The sequence below is a fragment of the Giraffa tippelskirchi genome, chromosome 6, assembly GCF_054371585.1.
Source record: "Giraffa tippelskirchi isolate mGirTip1 chromosome 6, T2T-mGirTip1v1.2.pri, whole genome shotgun sequence".
Lineage (NCBI taxonomy): Eukaryota > Metazoa > Chordata > Mammalia > Artiodactyla > Giraffidae > Giraffa > Giraffa tippelskirchi.
Genome location: NC_137280.1, coordinates 40,964,041 through 40,987,013, shown reverse-complemented (window position 1 = coordinate 40,987,013; position 22,973 = coordinate 40,964,041). Strand labels below are relative to the sequence as shown.

At 39.3% G+C, this 22,973-nt stretch overlaps 1 protein-coding gene across 8 annotated transcripts in view; it reads left to right on the top strand.

The window, feature by feature from the left end:
- LY96 (lymphocyte antigen 96) overlaps positions 1-22,973 on the top strand; it is a 286,083-nt gene that overhangs the window by 1,112 nt on the left and 261,998 nt on the right. For all 8 annotated transcript variants that reach the window (XM_081501574.1, XM_081501579.1, XM_081501580.1 and 5 more), the window contains exons 2-3: positions 14,240-14,329; positions 20,194-20,322. In XM_081501574.1, coding sequence (XP_081357700.1) covers positions 14,240-14,329; positions 20,194-20,322 — 219 coding nt within the window. The remainder of the gene's footprint in view (positions 1-14,239; positions 14,330-20,193; positions 20,323-22,973) is intronic.

Genomic DNA, 22,973 nt, shown 5'->3' with positions numbered 1-22,973 from the left:
AATGCTATTTACTGGTTGGATCACTGTTGTTTTGTTCTATCTTGTTTTGCTTCCCCCTTTCTCTACAAATATCTGCTGGTCTGAAAGCACAGCTTTGGAGCTTGACTACTGTTTTGGTTTGGCGTTTTGCATTGTGTTGCTCACCATGGGTTGGTTGGCCTTTTCTACCTACTAGCAATATCAGGAAGTTTTAAAGGGATGCTCCTGAAAATACTAGTTAGTTGAAATTCTCATGGGAAAAAAGGATTTGTGGTCTAGTCATTTGGGGGAGATTTACAAATGTACTTTGATTTCTGAGAAGTTCCGCAATAAAGAAACCTATTTAATCTCCAAATTTTCAGTTTTATTTTCTCTAATTTTTTGAGTGTGCCAAATACACTCTGGCAAATATTAATATAAAGTTACTCCTGGGGAATTAGAAGTAATCCCAGATGTGGGAACAAAGCCTAAGTGTGTGACCAGTCTCAGACTGATGGCTTTTTTCCTGTTTGTGATTGTACTGAATTCCTGCTCAACTTATCCCTGAAAATTCCCCATCCTGGGAGGTCAGTTCACACTCCTGTGTCCCAGGACCTCCTCAGGGCACTCAGCCCTCTTCTCTCTGCTTTGGTGCTGAGAGAACCGAAAAGAGAATTTTCTCTGTGCTCCACACACACTGATTATGCTGCCTTCTCTGTGCTGTGTTACATATGGCCTTTGTTTATGTAACACTTTATATTATCTATTTAGCTTTTTTAAAAAATATTTTTTGGTGTGGACTATTTTTAAAGCCTTTATTGAATTTCTTACAATATTGCTTCTGTTGTTATGTTTGGGTTTTTTGGCCTCAAGGCATGTGGGATCTTAGCTTCTTGACCAGGGATTGAACCCACACTCCCTGCATTAGAAGTCTTAACCACTGGACAGCCAGGGAAGTCCCAATTAATTTAACTTTTAATCTTCTAGTAACACTAACTCAATTTGTCTCTTAATTTGATTTTTTTGAGAAAAGATCTTCTTTTCTTAAAAAAAATTATTTTATTTATTTATTTGGCTGAGGCGGGTCTTAGTTGGGCACTCGGGGTCTTTGATCTTTGTTGTGACATGTAGGTTCTTTTCAGTTGCGGCATGTGGAATCTAGTTTCCTGACCAGGGATCATACCCAGGTCCCCTGCATTGGCAGCTTGGTGTCTTAGCCACTGAACCATCAGGGAAGTCCCTTGAGGAGGGATCTTACCTGTTTCTCTCCAATGCTGAGAAATTTTGTGGTCTTTTTCTGCTGCCCCATGGATGTAGGGATCATGGGGAGCAAATTGGGGTACACAGCTACAGCAAGACTCTCTGGCTGCCAGGCCTCTCTGACCGCCCTCCCCCGAACATCAACCTTTCCCTGCGTTCGAGAATCCATCCTGGCCAAGACGGAAGCACATCATGTGTTGGAAGCATTGATCCCTCCGGTGTTATTGTCAGGGTGTTGGTGACAATAACTCAGTCCTTTCTGTGAGAGTGATTCCTATTTGGCCGAACTACTGGGCATACATGGTATACCTGTTTGCCAGGGCTGCTGTAACTAAACAGCACAGACTGTGTGGCTTAAACAGCAGAAATCTATTTCTCACAGTTCTCAAGGCAGGAAATCCAAGTTCAAGGTTTAGTTTCCTTCTGAGGCCTCTCTCCTTGGCTTATAAATGATCGTCTTCTTGCCATGTGTTCATATGACCTTTTTTCTGTGTGCACTCATTCCTGGGGACTCCCTGTATGTCTAAATCTCCTCTTCTTCTAAGGTTACTGATTATATTGGACTAGAGCCTACTCTAATGGGCTCATTTTAATTTAATCACCTCTTAAAGTCCCTGTCTCCAAAGACAGTTGAAGGAAATGGCAACCCGCTCCAGTATTCTTGCCTGGGAAATTCCATGGACAGAGGAGCCTGGTGGGCTACAGTCCATGGAGTTGCAAAAAAGTCATATTCAACTTAGCGATTAAACAACAACAAAAGACAGTCACATTCTGAGGTCCTAAGGATTAAAATGTCAACATATGAATTTAGGGACAGCACAGTTCAGCCCGTAACATACAGAAATGGCAATAATTGACTGTTTTATTCTCCAGCTCTGGAAAAGGCAGAAAACATGGCTGTGCAAGTCAGTCCACACAGTCCTGGACATGCACTGTCCTGTAGCTTAGAGTTGTCAGACTCAGTTGTAACATGTTTTTGGCTATAGGTCCTGAAATTTAAGGAATTCATGGATTATGTAATTTAGCCAGTATTCACTGAGCATCTGACATGTGCTTGTTCTAGACACTGAAGATAATGTAGCAGTGAACAACAAAAGTCCCAGCCCTCCTGGAGTTTTGCTCAGTGAAATATTCAGCATTTCAGATGGTGGTGACTGCTGTGAGAAAAGAGGAAGGTGGAGGAGGGGATAGAGAGTGCAGAGATGGGAGTGGGGGTTGCATTTTAAATTAGGATAGCCAAAGAGGTCCTCACTGAGAAGGTGACATGTAGCCAGGACAGGAATAGTAAAGGGAGTGAGCCATGACCATATCCAGGGGAAGGGGTTGGGGAAAGAGCAAGCCCAGTGGCCTAGAGGTGGTGAGGAAGGAATAGCAAGGAGGCTAGTGTAGCTGTCATGGAGTGAGTGCTGGGGAAGTAGTAGGAGATGATATCATAGAAGGAAATGGGAAAGGAATGACAACTTTGTGAGTCAGGGGATGACTTTATCTTTTACTGTGAGCAAAGCTTGGTCTGTCTCGTGGATTGGTAATAATCTGTAAGATGGCAAAGGTGGAAGCAGACAACCTGTGGGGAGACTTGCAATAGTCCAAGTGAATGAGAGATTGGTGACTCAGACCAGAGCAGGAGCAGTGGAGGTGATGTGGTGGGGTTGGTGCTGGAAGTCCCCTACACACGAACCTTCAAATTGCACACATTCAGAGATGCAACCATGTGTTCCATCAACGTCAGACATGAGTGAAATTGCAGCTTGCCCTCCATCTCCTGTTGTTGACATTCCTTCAGCTCTATCGTCTCTCACCTCCTCTCCCTCCTCAGTAACTCTTCTTGCCTGTTCACTCAGTGCCAGCTCCTATATGCCAGCTGTTGTACTGTACTACTGTACTTTTCAAGGTACTATACTATAAGATAAAAAATGTTTTATTTTTTGTTTGCTTTTTATGTATTATTTGTGTGAAAAGTATTATAAACCTACTACAGGACAGTACTATATCGCCAATCATGTTAGTTGGGTATCTAGGCTAACTTTGTTGGACTTAAGAGCAAATTGGACTTATGAATGCACTCTTGGAATGGAACTTGTTTGTATTTAGGGGACTTACTGTATTCTGAAGATGGAGCCACTGGACTTGCTGACTGATTGGATGTGTGGTTGCTGCATGGTCCTCCCAGCTAAGTATGTGTACCTTGGCATCTGGTCTTCCCCCTCTTTCCCCCAGCTCCCGACTCCAAGCAGGCCAGTCTCTTTACTGACCTTTATTTATATTTCTACTATTCTCTAACCTGAAATATTCCTCTCTATCTTTCTGTTCTTTGGAAACCTTTGAGGTCCATTAAAAGTCCTACCCGCCTTACAGAGACTAGTCAAGTAAGTTGAATTTAATTCAGTTTATTAATGTCTTTAATAGGCATTATGTTTAGTTATTTTAGTTATTATGCTGAGGAATGCTGAGAGTGCGTGTTAAGTTATAGCTGGTATGGGACTTCTCTGGTAATCCAGTGACTAAGACTGGGGGGGTCTGGGTTCAATCGCTGGTCAGGGAAATAGATCTCACATGCCACAGCTAAAGATCCCATATGCTGCTACTAAGACTTGCTGCAGGCAAATAAATATTTAAAAAATATATATATAGCTGGCATTCTCAAGGAACTCCTGACTTTTGTCTTACTAATGGGTGTTAGCGTAATAGAGGGCATCCCCCAGTGGCTCATCGGTAAAGAATCCGCCTGCATTGGAGTAGTCACAGAAGATTGTGGGTTCCGTCCCTGGGTTGGGAAGATCCCCTGGAAGAGGGCATGGCAACCCACTCCAGTATTCTTGCCTGGAGAATCCCATGGACAGAGGAGCCTAGTGGGCTACAGTCCATGGGGTCACAAAGAGTTGGACACGACTGAATTCACACACATACACACACACACACACACACAGTGTAATAAAGCACTGTCGTGTGCAGCCCTTAGCATGTTGCCGGTTGGCCTTCGTGGTTACTTGCCTCACCCGCCTCTGAGCAGACCGTTAGTGGTCCTGCTCAGCCATTGGTCGGTGCCGCAGTGGCCCCGCCTCCAAGTGACCAATTATCAACCAGTGACCATTAGTGGTCCATTCAGCCAATGGGCAGCAGAGTGGCGGTTGTCTGGCTGAGTCTGAGGTAAGAGACGGATCCCAGCCTTTTCCCTTCACCCTCAGGGGCCCTCTAGCCCACCCAGCCTTGGGCCAGCATGAGAGCTGGGACCCAGGAACAGGCTGGTGGCTGTGTCCTGCTGGGCTCCAGAGTCCTCACCAAGGCCACTCACGGGCCAGGCCTAGGCCTTGAAGCAGCGGTGAACCTCTCCTGCATCCCCATCTCTGTGACCTCATGGCAGAATCCGTCTGCCTGGGACGCAGTCTGGGGGCTTGCCCCCTCCGTCTGGGCAGCCTGAGGGCAGGCCTGGGGGTTCTGGGCGTTGGACTCCCTCAGCGATGACGGCTGGGCAGCGTCTGGGGACCTGGCCCTGAGAGAGCCTACAGCTGAGATTTGCCTCCTCTCAGCCAGGGCTGGACTTCGGCAGGGTGGAAGTTGTGTCTGGGGACCTGGCCTTTCTTGTCAGAACAGAGCATCACATTCATTTGGTGGAGGTTTGTAGGAACTTCATTCCCTGACCATGACCTGACCTGAAGAGCAAAGGCCCTGACACTAAGTTGCAACAACTACCTACGACCCTCCTTCTCTTTTCTTAGAACAGGGCTTTCCTGAGACCTTTCAGGGAATTGGGGTTTTTTAAGGCATGAGCCATCCGTCTCCTTGCATAGTCCTGCAGTAAACTTTTTTCTGCCCCAGGCTCCAGCGTTTTTGTATTTAGTTCAGTTCAGTCACTCAGTCATGTCCGACTCCTTGCGACCCCGTTGACCACAGCACGCCAGGCCTCCCTGTCCATCACCAACTCCCGGAGTTTACTCAAACTCATGTCCATTGAGTCGGTGATGCCATCCAACCATCTCATCCTCTGTCGTCCCCTTCTCCTGCCTTCAATCTTTCCCAGCATCAGGGTCTTTTCCAACGAGTCAGCTCTTTGCATCAGGTGGCCAAAGTATTGGAGTTTCAGCTTCAACATCAGTCCTTCCAATGAACACTCAGGACTGTTTTTGTGTTATTTGGCCTCATTGTGCATTGGGTGCGTGGACTTGCATTTCAGTAACAGTAGGAAGGTTAACTATACATATCACCAGGATTCATCTATTATTCTACAGACTCAGCATGGCCACTGGGAATTCTAACAGCCGTTTGGAGCTCGGACTTTTCATTTACACTCCTTTCCACATCTGTTTCTTCTGAAATCTTCCCCATGACATTATCTAATTTCTTAGTCCCCAAACCAGGGGTATCCTTAATTATCTCTTTCCGTTAACTTTCACATTGGATTTATCAATGATTCTGTTTTCATTATCCCCAGAACTTTTTTTTTTTTAATTTTTTATAGAAACAACATTTTGGGTTTTTTTATTTTTTATTTCTTTATTAATTTATTTATTTTAGTTGGAGGCTAATTACTTTACAATATTGTAATTTTTTTGCCATATATTTATATGAATCAGCCATGGGTTTACATGTGTTCCCCATCCTGAACCCCCCCTCCCACCTCCCTCCCCATCCCACCACTCTGGGTCATCCCATTGTACCAGCCCTGAGCACTTGTCTCATGCATCAAACCTGGACTGGCGCCCAGAACATATTTTAAAGCCAACTACTTTTTTTTTTTGGCTGTGCTTCTTGGCTTGTGGGATCTTAGTTCCCCAACCAGGGATTGAATCCTGGCCGCAGTAGTAAAAGTACTGAGTTCTAACCACTGGTGTGTGTATGTGTTCAGCCGCTGGACTGCCAGGGAATTCCCTACCTCCCTTTTTTATAAATTTAATTTTTACTTTATATTGGAATATAATTGATTTACAATGCTGTGCTAGGTACAGCAAAGTAGTTTGGTTATACATATACAAATACCGATTCCTTTTTAATTTCTCTTCCCATATAGGTTATCACAAAATACTAGGTAGAATCCCCTATATACAGTAGGCCCTGTTGATTATCTGTTTTATTTATAGTAGTGTGTATATGTTAATCCCAAACTCCTGATTTGTCCTTTCCCCCTACATTTCCCCTTTGGTAATCATGTTTATTTTTGCAGTCTGTGAGTCTGTTTCTGTTTTTTCAATAAGTTCATTTGTATCACTTTTTTTAGATTCCACATATAAGGATATCATATGATATTTGTCTTTCTCTGTCTGACTTACTTCACTTAGTATAATAAATCTCTAGGTCCATCCATGTTGCTGCAAATGGCATCATTTCATTCTTTCTTACGGCTGAGTAATACTCCATTGTATTTATGTATCACATCTTCTTTATTCATTCCTCTGTCAGCGGTCATTTAGGTTGCTTCCATGTCTTGGCTACTGTAAATAGTTAAAGCCAACCATTTTTCACTATCCACTGCTCACCACTTATGCCATTCTCATCTCTTTTCTCTTGCCTCTGCAACATCCTCTTAAACTGGCCTCTCTCCACTTATAATTCCTTCCCCTATACAATCAGTTCTCACCATAGAGACCAGAGAGATCTTTTTAAAATGTAGATAAGTTACATAAGACTATTTTGATTACTTAAAACCCCCGGTGGCTTTTCACTACAGTTAGAGTGAAATCCCAACTTTATACCAAGGCCTCTAAGACCCTTTAAGATGGCCCTGCCTACCTGTCTGATTCCTATGATTCCCATCCCCCCATTATTTTCCATTTACATTGACCTATATTATTATTACTATTATTATTTGTATTACCAACATAAGCATAAAACTTAGACTTTTAAAGTGTACAATTCAATGATATTAAATACATTCACATTGCTTTGCAACTATCACCAATTTTCAGAATTTTTCATCATCCCAAACAGAAACTCTGTACCCATTGAAAAATAACCCCTCATTTCTTCCTCCCCTTAGTGCCTGATAACCTCTACTCTACTTCCTGTCTCTGTGAATTTGCCTATTATATGTATCTCATGAAACATTGTTTGTATATGTATGCTTATTTTTGTGGCTTGAACATATCAAAGTCATTGTCACCTCTGAGTCTGCATTCCTGATCACAACGTCCACAGTGTTGGTTGCTTCCTGTTACTCACTTAATGGATATTGTACACACTGCCACTCCCCCAACTTCTCTGTCCCTACCACATACTCAGTCTTTCTCTCATGGCCCTGTTAGATCTCTTCACTAGAATGTGCATTTATCAATTGTTGTTTCTGTAGTGTCTAGAGCAATATTTGGTGCTAAGAAGTAAATAAGCACACATTTATTATTTACAGTGTGCTATGTGCCAGAGTCATGCAAAATGAATAGAGACGTGCTTCCTGCCCTCAAGGCTTCCACTGTTTTTACGAAGAAAAATGATGTGTGAGCAAATAACTGTAGTAAACATTTTGAATGACCATTCAAGGGTGATCAAGTACTGTGAATGATAGTGTGTTTGTGGCTGTTGGGCTGGGAAGGTGTGGAGGAGTCAAGGAAGGCTTAACAGAATTGTTGATATTTGAGTACATATTGAAGGCATATGAAGGAGTTTATAGACTGATGAGGACAAGGGCATTCCTGTCAGAAGGAACTGCATATTTATGTAATGGAAATCCTATTAAAGGAGTAAAATGAAGTGCTGTGATGGTTCAACTCCAACCAATGCTTTGTTTCTTGATCTCCAGTAGTACTTACTGCCGACTCATGAGTGGCACTGATTTCATTTCATGTGCTAACTGCAGTTGCCTGGAATGTTAAGAAGGATTCTAAGGCAGAGCTCAGGGGAAAAGTGCTAGGATGGATTAGCAATGCTGACATTTGCAGGGGAACCGGGAGGTTCTCATTCTATGCTGAACCTGGTCACTACTTTCTGTATTTATTAAACCAAATGTAGAATTTTACCATAAACATGGAGACTTTAAAGTAATAAAACTATTTTCCATTAGTTCCCAAACCTTTGCAAATAAATGAAGAATCACTTATTACTGTTTTGTGATCTTTTGAGTCTTACATCTAATTTTTTTTTTTATGTATGGTAGCCTTGTCTTTCTAGAAAAATCTTAGGCTTTCTGATGTAAAGATTAAGCTTACACTTCTATACTCTCCCCTGCCTTGCTGTGGTGCTGACTCAACACTGAACACCCATAGAGATATTCTGACCATTCGTCTGATTGGATTGACTTGATGGTTTCATCATAATCAGACCAACTTCAGACATTAGGAACCTTAACTGAAAGTTGAGAATTGCCTCCAGGCTCTTGAATGGCTTGCTCTGATGGTTTTCTACAAGCTTATCACTGAGAAAGAAGAGATACATTGCACTGTGCTTGGCAACGCATATGAAAGTGCCCATGTTTCAATACCATGTCAACCTTGTCAATGGTAAGAAAGTGAATAAGTATACTAATTATGCAAACCTTCAAAAATCTAGGTGGAAAAGAAGACAATAAGGCACATAAGTCAATCAGTTAAGAGTTAACCACTATGAACAGTTTGATATTTTGGTAAATATTCTTTTAGATATATAATAACATGTTAAAAACAGTAAAAATGGAATCATATTGGGTATACTGTTGGGTAACCAGCAGTTTTAAAACAAACATCTATATCATTAAATATCCTAAAAATTTATTTAAATGACTTTGAAAGTGAAAAGTAAAAGTGTTAGTCGCTTGGTCCTGTTCAACTCTTTGTGACCCCATGGACTGTAGCCCACCAGGCTCTTCTGTCCATGGAATTCTCCAGTCAAGAATACTGGCGAGAGTGGCCATTTCCTTCTCCAGGGGATCTTCCCAACCCAGGGATCAAACCTGGGTCTTCTGCATTGCAGGTGGATTTTTTACCATCTGAGTCACCAAGGAGTTAATGACTTTACATTAATTCAATAAATACATGCACAATATTTATTCAGTTGGGTTTCTCTGGTAGCCCAATAGTAAAGAACCCGGCTGCCAAAGCAGGAGATGTGGGTTTGATCCCTGGATTGGGAAGATCCCCTGGAGAAGGAAATGGTAATCCACTCCAGTATTCTTGCCTGGGAAATCCCATGGACAGAAGAGCCTTGTGAGCTACAGCCATGGGGTCACAAAAGAATCGGACATGACTTAGTGACTGAGAACGAATATTTATTCACTCACGTCTGAGCGTTTTTGAAAACTTGAGACATAATTGATATATAATGTTATAATAGTTTCACGTATACAATGTGATTTGATATCTATATATACTGTGACATAAGCACCATGATAAATCTAGTTAACATCCATCACTTCACATAGTTGGGCTTCCCAGGTGGTGCTAGTGGTAAAGAACCCACCTGCCAGTTCAGGAGACATAAGGGACACATGTTCAATTCCTGGGTCAGGAAGATCCCCCGGAGGAAGACATGGCAACCCACTCCAGTATTTTTGTCTGGGGAATCTCATGGACGGAGGAGCCTAGTGGGTTACAGTCCATAGGGTCGCAAAGAGTTGAACATGACCGAAGCGACTTAGCACACATACCTCACATAGTTACAAATCTTTTTTCTTGTGCTGAAAACTTTTAAGATCTACTTTTTTTTTAAATTCCCTGGCAGTCCAGTGTTTAGGACTCAGCACTTTCATTGTTGGTGACCCAGGTTCATACCCTGCTTGGGGCACCAAGAGTCTGAAAGCCACAAGCATGTTCCCCCCACATGCCCCCAAAAGATCTACTTTCTTAGTAACCTTTAAATATGCAAAATAGTATTATTAGCTATAGTCACCATGCTGTACATTATATCCCCATTACTTATTTATTTTATAACTGAAGTTTATACCTTTTGACCCCTTCCACTCATTTCTCCCACTTTCCACCCCCTGCTTCTGGCAACCACCAGTCTGTTTTCTGTGAGTTTGTTTTTGTGCGCTTTCTGTGTTTGTTTGTTTTTCAGATTCCACATAAAAGTGAAGTCATACAGTGTTTGTCTTTCTTTTTCTGACTAATTTCATTTAGCATAATGCCCTCAAGTTTCATCTATGTTGTTGCAAATTCGGCGTGTTTTTCTTTGGTTGTAATTGTCCCAGGATTGAGCATCTTTTGTCAAATATTTGTGAACATCCATGATTTGGTGAAATGACTGTTAATATAGTTCATTCTGTGAGAATTTTATTGCAGGGAAACTGAATTCATTTAGTGAGAGATGTTAACATTAATTTTTAAGGGTTGCATTTAGGGGCAAATTAAATAAAACTGGTTTAGTCTCTTTCTCCTCCTTCTCAGTGCTTTTATAAGCTCTTCTTGAAATTTCTTATTTAGGAAGATTTGTTTATTCATTCATTCATGTATTCAGTCACTTAACATTTACTAGAACTCTACTTGATGTGTATTTTCTATTTTTGACCAGTGGAACATACAAAAAGGTGAGAAGAGTAGAGAAAAGAAGAGCAATGTAGAAAAGAACAGGCTAAAAAGTATGAAAACGGAACAAGTAATTTTATTAAAATATGTTCTGAGGAGTTCACCCACTTTCACACAATTTAGAGTAATTCACTACCTTCAAACTACACCTTAACAATATAAGGGCCAATATAAGGGCACTAAAACACTAATCTATTTACATTATAGGGAGATTTTATTTTGTATTTGTACAGAATTTTAAATTTTATTTTACTGTGGTAGAAACACTTTACATGGGATCTACCATCTTAAATTTTTGAGTGTACATTATTGTTGACCTTGGGCGTGAAGTTGTACAGCAGATCCCTAGAGCTTAGTCACTTTCTTGACTGAAACTCTATGCCCAGTGATCAGTTACTCCCCATCTCCCCTTCCCCTCAGCCCCTGGCAACTACTAGCCACTCTCTGATTCTATGAATTTGACTGTTTTAGATACATGGAATTATGCAGTATTTGTCCTTATGTGACTGGCTTATTTTATTTCCTTTAGCATAATGTCCTCGAGGTTCATTCATATTGTAGCATATTGCAAAATTTCCTTTTTTTAAAAAAGACTAAATAGTATCCTATTGTATATATATATATATACCACATTTTCTTTATGCATACATCTGTCAATGGATTTTTCCCATAACTTGGATATTGTGAATAGTGCAATAATGAATGTAGGAATGCTAATGTCTCTTCAAGAACCTAATTTCAATTATTTTGGATAAGTACCCAGAAGTAGATTTGCTGGATCACATGGTAGTAATGTTTTTTATTTTTATTTTTTTGAGGAATCTCTATATTGTTTTGTATAGCAGTTGCATCATTTTGCATTCCTACAAGCAGTATGCAAACATTCCAGTTTCTGCACATCCTTTACAACTCTTGTCATCTTTCTTTTCTTTTATTGATAGTAGCCAATCTGACTACTATCAATACACGAAAAGAGGTGCAAAGTGACATCTCATTGTGGTTTCATGATTTGCATTTTCCTGATGCTTAGTGACAAGCATTTTTTCATATACCTGTTGGTTATTTGCATATTTTCTTTAATGAAATGTACATTCAAGTCCTTAGCTCATTTTAAAATCAGATTGTTAGTTTCATTACAATTGAATTTTTGCAATTCCTTATATATTTTGGAGATCCACACTTTATCAGATATATGGTTTGCAAGTATTTTCTCCCACTCCATAGGCTGCCTTTTCACTCTGCTGATTGTTTCCTTTTCTGTACATAAGATTTTTAACTTAATATAGTCCCACTTGTTTATTTATATTTTTGCTGCCTTTGTTTTTGGTGTCATATCCATTAAATCATTGTAAAATCCAATGTCATATGAAGTTATTCCTGTGTTTTCTTCTAGGGTTTTTATAGTTTTGAATCTTATGTTTAAGTCTTTAATCCCTTTTGAACTGGCTCTTGTTTGTGGTATAAGATACAGGTCCGGTTCATTCTTTTGCATGTTTTCCAAGCACCATTTGTTGAAGAGACTATCCTTTAAACATTGTGCATTTTTGGCATCCTTGTCAAAGATTAGTTTGAAGAATACATGTGGATTTATTTCTGGGTTCTCTGTTCAGTTCCACTGGTCTATATGGCCATATTTTTTACACTACCATACTATTTTGATTACTATAGCTTTGCAATATAGTTTGAAATCGGAAAATGTGATGCTGCCAGATTTGTTCCTCTTTCTCAAATTTATCATCCTTTATGGTTTCATATGAATTTAAGAGTTGTTTTTTCTATTTCTGTAAAAAAATGTCATTGAGATTTTGATAGAAATGTATTGATTCTGTAGATTGCTTTGCATAAAATGCACATTTTAATAGCATTACTTCTTCTAAACAATGAAGTGAAGTGCAAGTTTCTCAGCCATGTCCGACTCTTTGCCACCCCATGGACTGTAGCCTGTCAGCTCCTCTGCCATGGAATTCTCCAGGTCAGAATACTGGAGTAGGTAACCATTCCCTTCTCCAGGGGACCTTCCCAACCCAGGGATCAAACCCAGGTCTCTTGCATTGCAGGTGGATTCTTTACCAGATGAGCCACAAGGGAAGCCCAATGAACATAAGATATTTTTTTATTTGTTTGTGCCTTGTTTAATTTCTTTCATCACTGTTTTCTAGTTTTCAACATACAAGTCTTTTAGCTTCTTAAGTAAGTTTAATCCTAGATATTTTATAATCTTGGTGATAGTGTAAATGGGATTGTTTTCCTAATTTCTTTTTCATATAGTTCATTATTAGTGTATAGAAATGCAACTGAGTTTTTGTATTTTGATATTGTATCCTGTAACTTTACTGAATTTTTTGATTAGTTCTGACAATTTTTAATGGAGTCTTTAGGGTTTTCTATATATAAAATTTGCCATCTGTAAACAGAAAATTTTACTTTTTCCTTTTTTGTGTGGATGCCTTTTATCTATTTTTTTATGTAATTCATCTGGCTAGGATTTTCAGTACTGTTGAGAGTGAGTATCCCTGTCTTGCTCCTGATCTTAGAGGAAATTCTTTCAATATTTCTTTGTTGGGTATGATATTAGCTATGAACTTTTCATATATGGCCTTCATTATGTTGAGGCTATTTCCTCTAATTATAGTTTGTTGGGAGTTTTTATCATGAAAAGGTGTTGAATTTTGTTGTCTATTGAGATGGTCATGTGATTTTTATTCTTCAATCTATTAATGTGGCATATTGGTTAATTGATTTTTGTATGTTGGACTATCCTTTGCATCCCAGGTAAAAATGCTTCTTAGTCATGGTGTGTGATCCTCTTAATGTGCTATCGAATTCAATTTGCTAGTATTTTGTGAGGATTTTTGCAAGTAAATTCATCAGAGATATTGGCTTATAATTTTCTTTTCTTGTGGGGTCTTTCTCTGGCTTTACAATGCTAGTCTCATAAAATGAGTTTCGAAGTGTGCCCTCTCCTTCATTTTTCTGGGAACAGTTTGAGAAGAATTGGTGTTAATTCTGACTTAAATGTTTGGTAAAATTCTCCTGTGGAGCCATCTGGCCCTGGACTTTTCTTTGGGAAATTTGCAGTTACTGATTCAGTCTCCTTACTAGTTCTAAGACTGTTTAGACTTTCTTTATTTAGTCCTCTGGGGATCTCCTTGGAAAATTTGGGGCTCTAAATGCAAAAACCATCTCTTCCCTCCTGAGTGAAGTTGGGGGTAGGGTATCTCTTCCTCATTATACTAAGCCGGGAGCAGTGTCTCTGGTGAGAGATGTTTTGAACCTCACTACTGACTTGGTGAGTCTGGTTTTACATTCTCCGGGATGCAGGAAACTTTCGGCTGGTTTCCGATTTCTCACAAAGGGAAATTGTCTATAAATTGTTGCTGTATTAGTGTGTTTGTAGCGGGAAGGAGGACTTTATCTGCCATTTGGCTGACTTCACTCTTCTGGGGAGGACGATATTTTTAACTACTCTGGATTTTGCTCATTATAAACTTTTAATGAAAAAGGTAGTTTTGTTGGAGGGGGCGCTGATATTCAGAATATTTATTATAAACGACTTAAAATTATTTTAATTTTATTGAAATTTTCTTTATTCCATTTAGATAACTTGAAATTTCCTATTTCAATACATTCTGAGCCCTGTATAACATTGAAGGGAAGCCGTGGAAAACTGTATCTCTACTACATTCCAAGTAAGTCCAAAATTTTGTTCTTGTAGATCAATTAAAAGGGCTCCAGAAATATCAGTGATAAATGATGGAGTTCTAAATGTAAGTGTATTCGTTTTCTATTGCTATGTAACAAATTATCATAATCTTAATGGCTTAAAACAGTACATATTCTTTATCTCATAATCTTTGTGTGTCAGTAGTCTGGCCATGGCTTAGCTGTGTCAGCTTCAGAAGGTCTCCCCCAAGGCTGCAGTCAAGATGTTGTCCAGGGTTTCTTCTGAAGGCTCAACTAGGAAAGAACCCACTTCTAAGCTCAGGTGGTTGTTGACAGTGTTCAGTTTCTGTCTGGCTATTGGCCAGTTTTCAGTTCCTTGCTCTCTGGGCCTTTGCAACATAGCTTCTTATTTCCTTGAAATTAACAAGGGGGACAGTTAGCTAACAAGATAGAAGTCACAGTCTTATATAGCCTAATGATGAAAGTGCCACCGTATTATCTTTGCTATTTTCTATTTTTTAGAATCAAATCTCTAGGCTTGCTCACATTCATGAGGAGGGATTATATAGTTCAGTTCAGTCGCTCAGTCGTGTCCGACTCTTTGTGATCCCATGAACCGCAGCACGCCAGGCCTCCCTGTCCATCACCAACTCCCGGAGTTTACCCAAACCCATGTCCATCGAGTCGGTGATGCCATCCAACCATCTCATCCTCTGTAGTCCCCTTCTCCTCCTGCCCCCAATCCTTCCCAGCATTAGGGTCTTTTCCAATGAGTCAACTCTTCGCATGAGGTGGCCAAAGTATTGGAGTTTCAGCTTCAACATCAGTCCTTCCAATGAACACCCAGGACTGATCTCCTTTAGGATGGACTGGTTGGATCTCCTTGCAGTCCAAGGGACTCTCAGGAGTCTTCTCCAACACCACAGTTCAAAAGCATCAATTCTTCGGCGCTCAGTTTTCTTCACCGTCCAACTCTCACATCCACACATGACCACTGGAAAAACCATAGCCTTGACTAGACGGACCTTTGTTGGCAAAGTAATGTCTCTGCTTTTTAATATGCTGTCCAGGTTGGTCATAACTTTCCTTCCAAGGAGTAAGCATCTTTTAATTTCATGGCTGCAATCACCATCAGCAGTGATTTTGGAGCCCAGAAAAATAAAGTCAGCCACTGTTTCCACTGTTTCCCCATATATTTGCCATGAAGTGATGGGATGGGATACCATGATCTTAGTTTTCTGAATGTTGAACTTTAAGCCAACTTTTTTCACTCTCCTCTTTCACTTTCATCGAGAAGCTCTTTAGTTCTTCTTCACTTTCTGCCATAAAGGTGGTGTCATCTGCATATCTGAGGTTATTGATATTTCTTCTGGCAATCTTGATTCCAGTTTGTGCTTCCTCCAGCCCAGCATTTCTCATAATGTACTCTGCATGTAAGTTAAACAAGCAGGGTGACAATATACAGCCTTTACGTACTCCTTTTCCTATTTGGAACCAGTCTGTTGTTCCATGTCCAGTTCTAACTGTTGCTTCCTGACCTGCATACAGGTTTCTCAAGAGACAGGTCAGATGGTCTGGTATTCCCATCTCTTGCAGAATTTTCCACAGTTTATTGTGATCCACACAGTCAAAGACTTTGGAATAGTCAATAAAGCAGAAATAGATGTTTTTCTGGAACTCTCTTGCTTTTTCGATGATCCAGTGGATATTGGCAATTTAATCTCTGGTTCCTCTGCCTTTTCTAAAACCAGCTTGAACATCTGGAAGTTCACGGTTCACGTATTGCTGAAGCCTGGCTTGGAGAATTTTGAGCATTATTTTACTAGCATGTGAGATGACTGCAATTGTGCGGTAGTTTGAGCATTCTTTTGCATTGCCTTTCTTTGGGATTGGAATGAAAACTGACCTTTTCCAGACCTGTGGCCACTGCTGAGTTTTCCAAATTTGCTGGCGTATCGAGTGCAGCACTTTCACAGCATCATCTTTGAGGATCTGAAATAGCTCAACTGGAATTCCATCACCTCCACTAGCTTTGTTCATAGTGATGCTTCCTAAGGCCCACTTGACTTCACATTCCAGGATGTCTAAGAATGCAGAGTTCCAAAGAATAGCAAGGAGAGATAAGAAAGCCTTCCTCAGTGATCAATGCAAAGAAATAGAGGAAAACAATAGAATGGGAAAGACTAGAGATCTCTTCAAGAAAATTAGAGATACCAAGGGAACATTTTATGCAAAGATGGGCTCAATAAAAGACAGAAATGATAAGGACCTAACAGAAGCAGAAGATATTAAGAAGAGGTGGCAAGAATACACAGAAGAACTGTACAAAAAAGATCTTCACAACCCAGATAATCATGATTGTGTGATCACTCACCTAGAGCCAGACATCCTGGAATGTGAAGTGAAGTGGACAGTTTGTTTCTGCATTAATTTATTCATTTACAAATACTTAGTAAATGTGTAGTTTATTTCAAATATTATGGTATGCACTGTGAATTCATTGATAAATAAGACATTCTCTTAACCTTCAAGAATCTCTCAGTGCAATAGGAGAGACAGAGCTGTAGATAATATAGTATGATAAGTGAAATGATAGCAGTAAGGCTAGTGGTAACACAGAGGAAAGAATAATGAACTGTTTGCTCTACTTTCTTTGCCAAGGGTGAAAGCAATAATCTAAACTTTTTTACTGAAGTGTAGTTGATTTACAATATTATAGTAATTTCAGGTGTACAACATAGTGCTTCAGTACTTTTATAGACTATATTTCATTTAAAGTTATTACAAAGTAATAGCTATATTTCCCTGTGCTGTATGATATTTCCTTGTTGCTTATTTTACATATAGTAGCATGTATCCCTTAATCCCCTAAAATAATCTAAATTTTTTCCCAATAAAACCTCTACAATTTCTTCCTCTTTTTCTCAGGTTTTGGTTTCTGGTCTGTGTGGTGTGCTTTACCCCCACACATCACAAACACCTTTGTGGTATTTGTGTGTGTTTGCAGAAGTGATTATTTACATAATGAATGACCTCATTTTCAAGTAAGCCCATTGCCCTTACACACAGGAAGCAGACCTTCCAGATCCAAGTAATAATAATACAACATAGTTTTAGTTAGGGTTCTCTGAAACGCAGATACCAAGAAAGAATTAGACATACAAGGGATTTTTTGCAGGGTGTGGTGGTGGGGGAGGGAAATTCTTATGAACAGTAAAGGAAAGAGGAAGCCAGAGCAGGCAAGGAGAAGATTCAGATTGAGGTATTGGATTGGCCTAATAGTTTTGAAATGAGAGAGAAGAAAGGAGAATTTGGTAGGATGATCATCAGATTAAAATGAATCCCTGAGACACTCTCAGCAAGGTTAAGTGGGGAGCCTTCTGCGTGTCACATGTGTCCCATGACAGGCAGGAGTGGACTGGTTCTAGTGTCATTACAGGAACAGACTATGAGGGTCTGGTCTCTGAAAATGCAGTAGCTGGAGGCTCTCTGCCTACTGCCCTCCTGCTCACAGATTCTTTGGAAGGGAGTTTTGAGCAGTACACCTCTAAGGCAACCACAAATACCTTAATCATTTAGCAGATATGACATTTATGTAACATTATGTTAATTCAATAATTAAAGTATTATTTGGTCATATTTTTTATAATGCTTTTCTTTTATGACCCGGGTTTCCCTAGAATATACTAGAACATCTGTGTGAAATTGTTGGCCATATTAATAGAAATCAACTATATTTTTGTGGCCCTATCTCTACTTAAATTCAGTAAGAGCTATAACCGTAATCTTGAACCAAAAATAGGTTAGGAATGGAAATCATTTATTTTAAGACTTCATAGCCTTTCTAATAAAATTGTATGTCACTATTAACTAATTGACAAATACAGCTGGATCATACACCTTCCTCAAAGTTATTTCCAGAAGTTCCCAAAGTTGTTATAGGTGAGCTCAAAAACAGTCCTCTTACCAAAGCCCCAAGAGCCACCATGTCCCAGTCTCTCGCTCCAATATCCATACTGATATCCCTGAGCTGCTGAGCCACGCAAGTGATACTTCACTTCAAACATTGTTCACAGTGACCACAGTGAACTCTCACATGACCACAGTGATGTCTACGGGCAAGAAACTTCTCAAGATGTAAAGTATCGAGATGTCAAAGCAACACTTTCTTTCTTGGAATCACTGAAGCCTAGAATCAGTGTGTTCCACACAGAAACGGAAGAAGGTTCTTGGTTCTGCATCACCATTGGATGTCATGCTACCATGTGCCTTTGTCTCAAGACATCCCCCATGAAAACAGGTCGTCAACTTCCATACACATTCCTGCTTTGAGAGAGGTTCAGGTCCAAGTCCATGGAGTGGACCATGGAGGCCACTATTTGAAACAGACTGTATGATGTTCTTCTTCTCTACACTTAACCCTGAAAGTAGAGAAATGGAGACAAATAAGGAAGTTTGGTGGTACTTTAGGCTCAGAGTAGTGAGGACTTGCATTAAAAGAGTGGTAATGTGGATGAAAGGAGGCCAGTAGAATTTACCAGGATTAAGAATTCTAGTGCTAGGAAATCAATTTGGGATCTATTTGGGATGGTAATAAGTGACATTTGATTAGAGATATTGAATGAACACAGAGGACAGGTGCTCAAAAGAAAAGTTGAGGCCAAACACGATGATTTGAAAGTTATTATCTTTGTAGTATTTAAAGCTGGGGAGAGTGTGCAGTGTGAAATTAAGAAGCACTGAAGTTAGAACCCTAAGAAAGATGATCAACAAGCTAGACTGGGGAGAGGAGTCAGAATGGTTCAAGCATGACAAGGAGAGAGTGGCAGTACCAACACCAAAGGAAGACCAGTGTTTTGAGAAAGGAGGCGACAGTTCTGTTAAGCATAGTCAAGTTCAAGGTAAAGACAGAAAAAAAATTTTTTTTTCTTACTATGGCTGCGATGAGTCGTGGTGACCTTATTAGGAAAATATTTTTCACGAAGTAATGGTTACAATACTCGTTTTCATTATAAAAAAGATTGTACATCTTGTCCAGTTGGGCCAACTGAATAACTTAGAAGAGATAAGCCAAATGCATTTCTTCCTGGAATTTTCCATGTTCATTGGTAATAAGGAGATCATAAGGAAATAATAAATAGTTCATCTGTTTAAGTTGTAATCAACGGGTTCTATTTTGTCCTCCAAGAAATCTTTCATCAAAACTACTAAAAAGTGGGCATTAGTTAATTATGATTATTGTCACTTCCTCTTCTTTCCCTTTCTTTTGAATCTCCTAGGAGAAGGCAATGGCACCCCACTCCAGTACTCTTGCCTGGAAAATCCCATGGACGGAGGAGCCTGGTAGGCTACAGTCCATGGGGTCGCTAAGAGTCGGACATGACTGAGCGACTTCACTTTCACTTTTCCCTTTCATGCACTGGAGAAGGAAATGGCAACCTACTCCAGTATTTTTGCCTGGAAAATCCTAGGGACGGCAGAGCCTGGTGGGCTGCCGTCTATGGGGTCGCACAGAGTCGGACACAACTGAAGCGACGCAGCAGCAGCAGCAGCAGCAGTGGAACTGTGACAACAACGGGACATTTTGTATTTTCAGTTTGATAGTTTTCTCAAAAATATAGGTTATTCTATTTTTTGGCATAGCACACATAATTCTCACTGTGGAACATTCTATTTGATTACAATCGACTAGTGGGCCTCTCAGAACTACAGTTTTCTCATCTACAAAACAGGATAATGATATCCACATTACAAGTAGTTATGATGATTAAATGAAATAATATAGGAAAAGCACAAGGCATATTTTAAGTATACATTCAATGTTAGTTATTAAACATTTATTTAAAAAATACCTTATTTGAAGGGCTAATGAATTGTCTTTCTCTTTAAGGAAGAGATATAAAAAGCTTGTATTTCAATATCTATCTATCTACTAAGTCCATGAATTTCCCATTGCGCAAAGAAGTTATTTGCCGAGGATATGATGATGATTTTTCCTTTTGCAGAGCTCTGAAGGGAGGTAAGCATTCAATTCATATTACTCTCAGAATAGAATATAATGTCTTATGAGAGTGCTGTGAAAATTAAATACTTTAAAAATGTGATGTTCCTTTTCTAATAATAATTCTTCATTTCCACCCAATGTTTTTCTTTTAGCAGCTTAAACAACATTTTACAATTATGTTATTGGATTATTATTAAGATGACACTTATTTGGGTGTGTTTGAAGAGGTATTAAAATTTTTACCTTGTTTAGATTAACATTGTACATTTACCCTCCGTTATGGCTCTTGTTTTCTAAACATTGCATTTATTATTTTTCATAAAAACACAGTAGCTTTTTCTATGCGGTTACATTAATTCCTTCAATGTTTTTTCTCCCTCTTTTTCCACCTGGAGTTATTCACAGAATCATAAAATTCCAAAGATCACTTATTGCAAACCCATGAATTTTTCCATAATAATTTTTAAGCTACTATTTTAAATAGTTAAAAAATTCTATATATTATATTTTCATATTACCAAAAATTAGAAGGCATAAACAATTAGAAAAGTCACAGAATCATATTTTAAAGAATATTTTGGAGTATTTCTTCTCATTTTTTTAATTCATACATATTGTTTATGCAGTTGTAAGTATACTATACTACAGTTATTTTCTTTTTAAAAATGTGCTTGACCAGATAATCCATGTGGTTTTAAAATCAGAGTATAAATGTGACATAGCGAAACATCTCCCTTAGTGGATATGCCCTGGTTTACTTAACCATTTTCCTATAGGACATTTAGTAATAATATTATGATGTGTATATAAATATTATCATATTTTAGATTTGACTATTCCTATGTTTGGAAGAAGAAGTTACAGATAACTTCCAGGGAGATTTCTGAGCTTAAGTGGTTTGAACATATTTGTGGCTTTTTTACAAAAGGCCAGATTGTTTTTGTGGAAGACTACCAATTTATACATTGTACTCGGACAGTAAAGAACCTGCCTGCCAATGCAGAAGACACAGGTTCAATCCCTGGGTTGGGAAGATCCTCTGGAGAAGGAAATGGTTACCCACTCCAATATTCTTGCCTTGAGAATCCCATGGACAGAGGAGCCTGGCAGGTTATAGTCCATGGGTGGCGAAGAGTCAGACATGACTGAGCTACTATCACTTTAACTTTTCACCACCAGCAATGTATATGTATAGTAGTTTAATCTCTGTCTTGTTAACATCACCATTATTATTTTTTCAAAAAAGAAGTTTTCAAAAAAACTTTATTAGGTAAAAAAAACTATGTCTAATTGTTTTTTATGAACATTTCAAAAATTACTGTTGCAGTTGAATGTTTTCCCCTGTAATTATTTACCATTAACCAGTTCCCTCTCTTATTTAAAAAACAAAAAGATTTCAGATGGTTTACATACATACGTTAATTTGAACAACATAACATAAATTAGATATAGAAGGGAGAAAAGTGGAAAATAAGGGTAGAAAATTAATAGAATAAGAGTAATATAAAAATTCTTAACAGAAAGGCTTATACTTGCTTAGAGAGGGACTTGAAGTTGATTATACATTTTCTAGCAGTCATTAAAAAAAAAGTTTCTGGGAATTCTCGGGTGGTCCGGTGGTTAGGACTGTGCTTTCACTGCTGAGGGCCCGGTTCTACCCCAGGTTAAGGAACTAAGATCCCACCAGACAGTAGCATGCCCCCTTCCCCGAACAAATGTTTCTAAGTGAATCAATCTCTTGCTACACAAATGAAGGTTCAAGATGTGTCTCCCAACCAACCATCTCTCCTCATCTCTAACTTGTCCGCCACCCCCAAGCCATTGTGGAGCTCGCATTGTGGAGCTGGCATTGTTGAGTCTGGGTTCAGAGTTATAAAGACCTGAGTCAGTGTCCCAACTTTTCCACTGACCAGCAATGTGGCCTTGGGTGTTATTTAACCTCTATCAACCTCACTTTCCTCCTCTGAGAAATGGGGACAAGGAAACCTATTTTATGTGGCTTTAAGGATAAAATTAGAGAATCTGTGTTTAAAAATTTTTTTAGTTGAGTGCTCAGTGAGAGAATTCAAGAATTATGGTGATTAAGTATGCATTTTTGTTCCTGACTTTATAGTCCTGTCATTTTTATAAGGGAGGAAGCCAATGTCTGCAGTGGTTCAGCAATGTGCCCTTGGTCTTTTGGAGATCTGGTAATGGAGTAGCCTCTGAGAACTGCTCTTCCACTGGACCATGCTTTCTTTCTCTTTGAAAGAAATCCCTGGGAATTCTCTGGTTGTCCAGTGGTCAGCACTCTGCACTTCCACAGCAGGTAGCGTGCATTTGATCCCTGGTCAGGGAACAAAGTTTCCACAAGCTACATGACATGGCCAAAACCCACCCCCCATAAAAAAAAACCCAAAAAGCAACAATGACAACAAAAAAAATGAAAGATATTCTCTTGGCAGGTTACTGTGTAAAAAGTGTCCCTTTCTCTCATACAACAGTTTTACAATTACTTAATCTCTGTGGGATTACGTTGAGATTTATGTGAATTTTCGAAGTCTCACTTTTTTATGATCGAAGATGTATCAGACTCAACCCAGACTGCCTACTTCTTTCCACTTCCCCTCTCTTCCTTCCACAAACATCTGTTGAACCTAATCTGAGCAAATCATGATTTTGGTTGT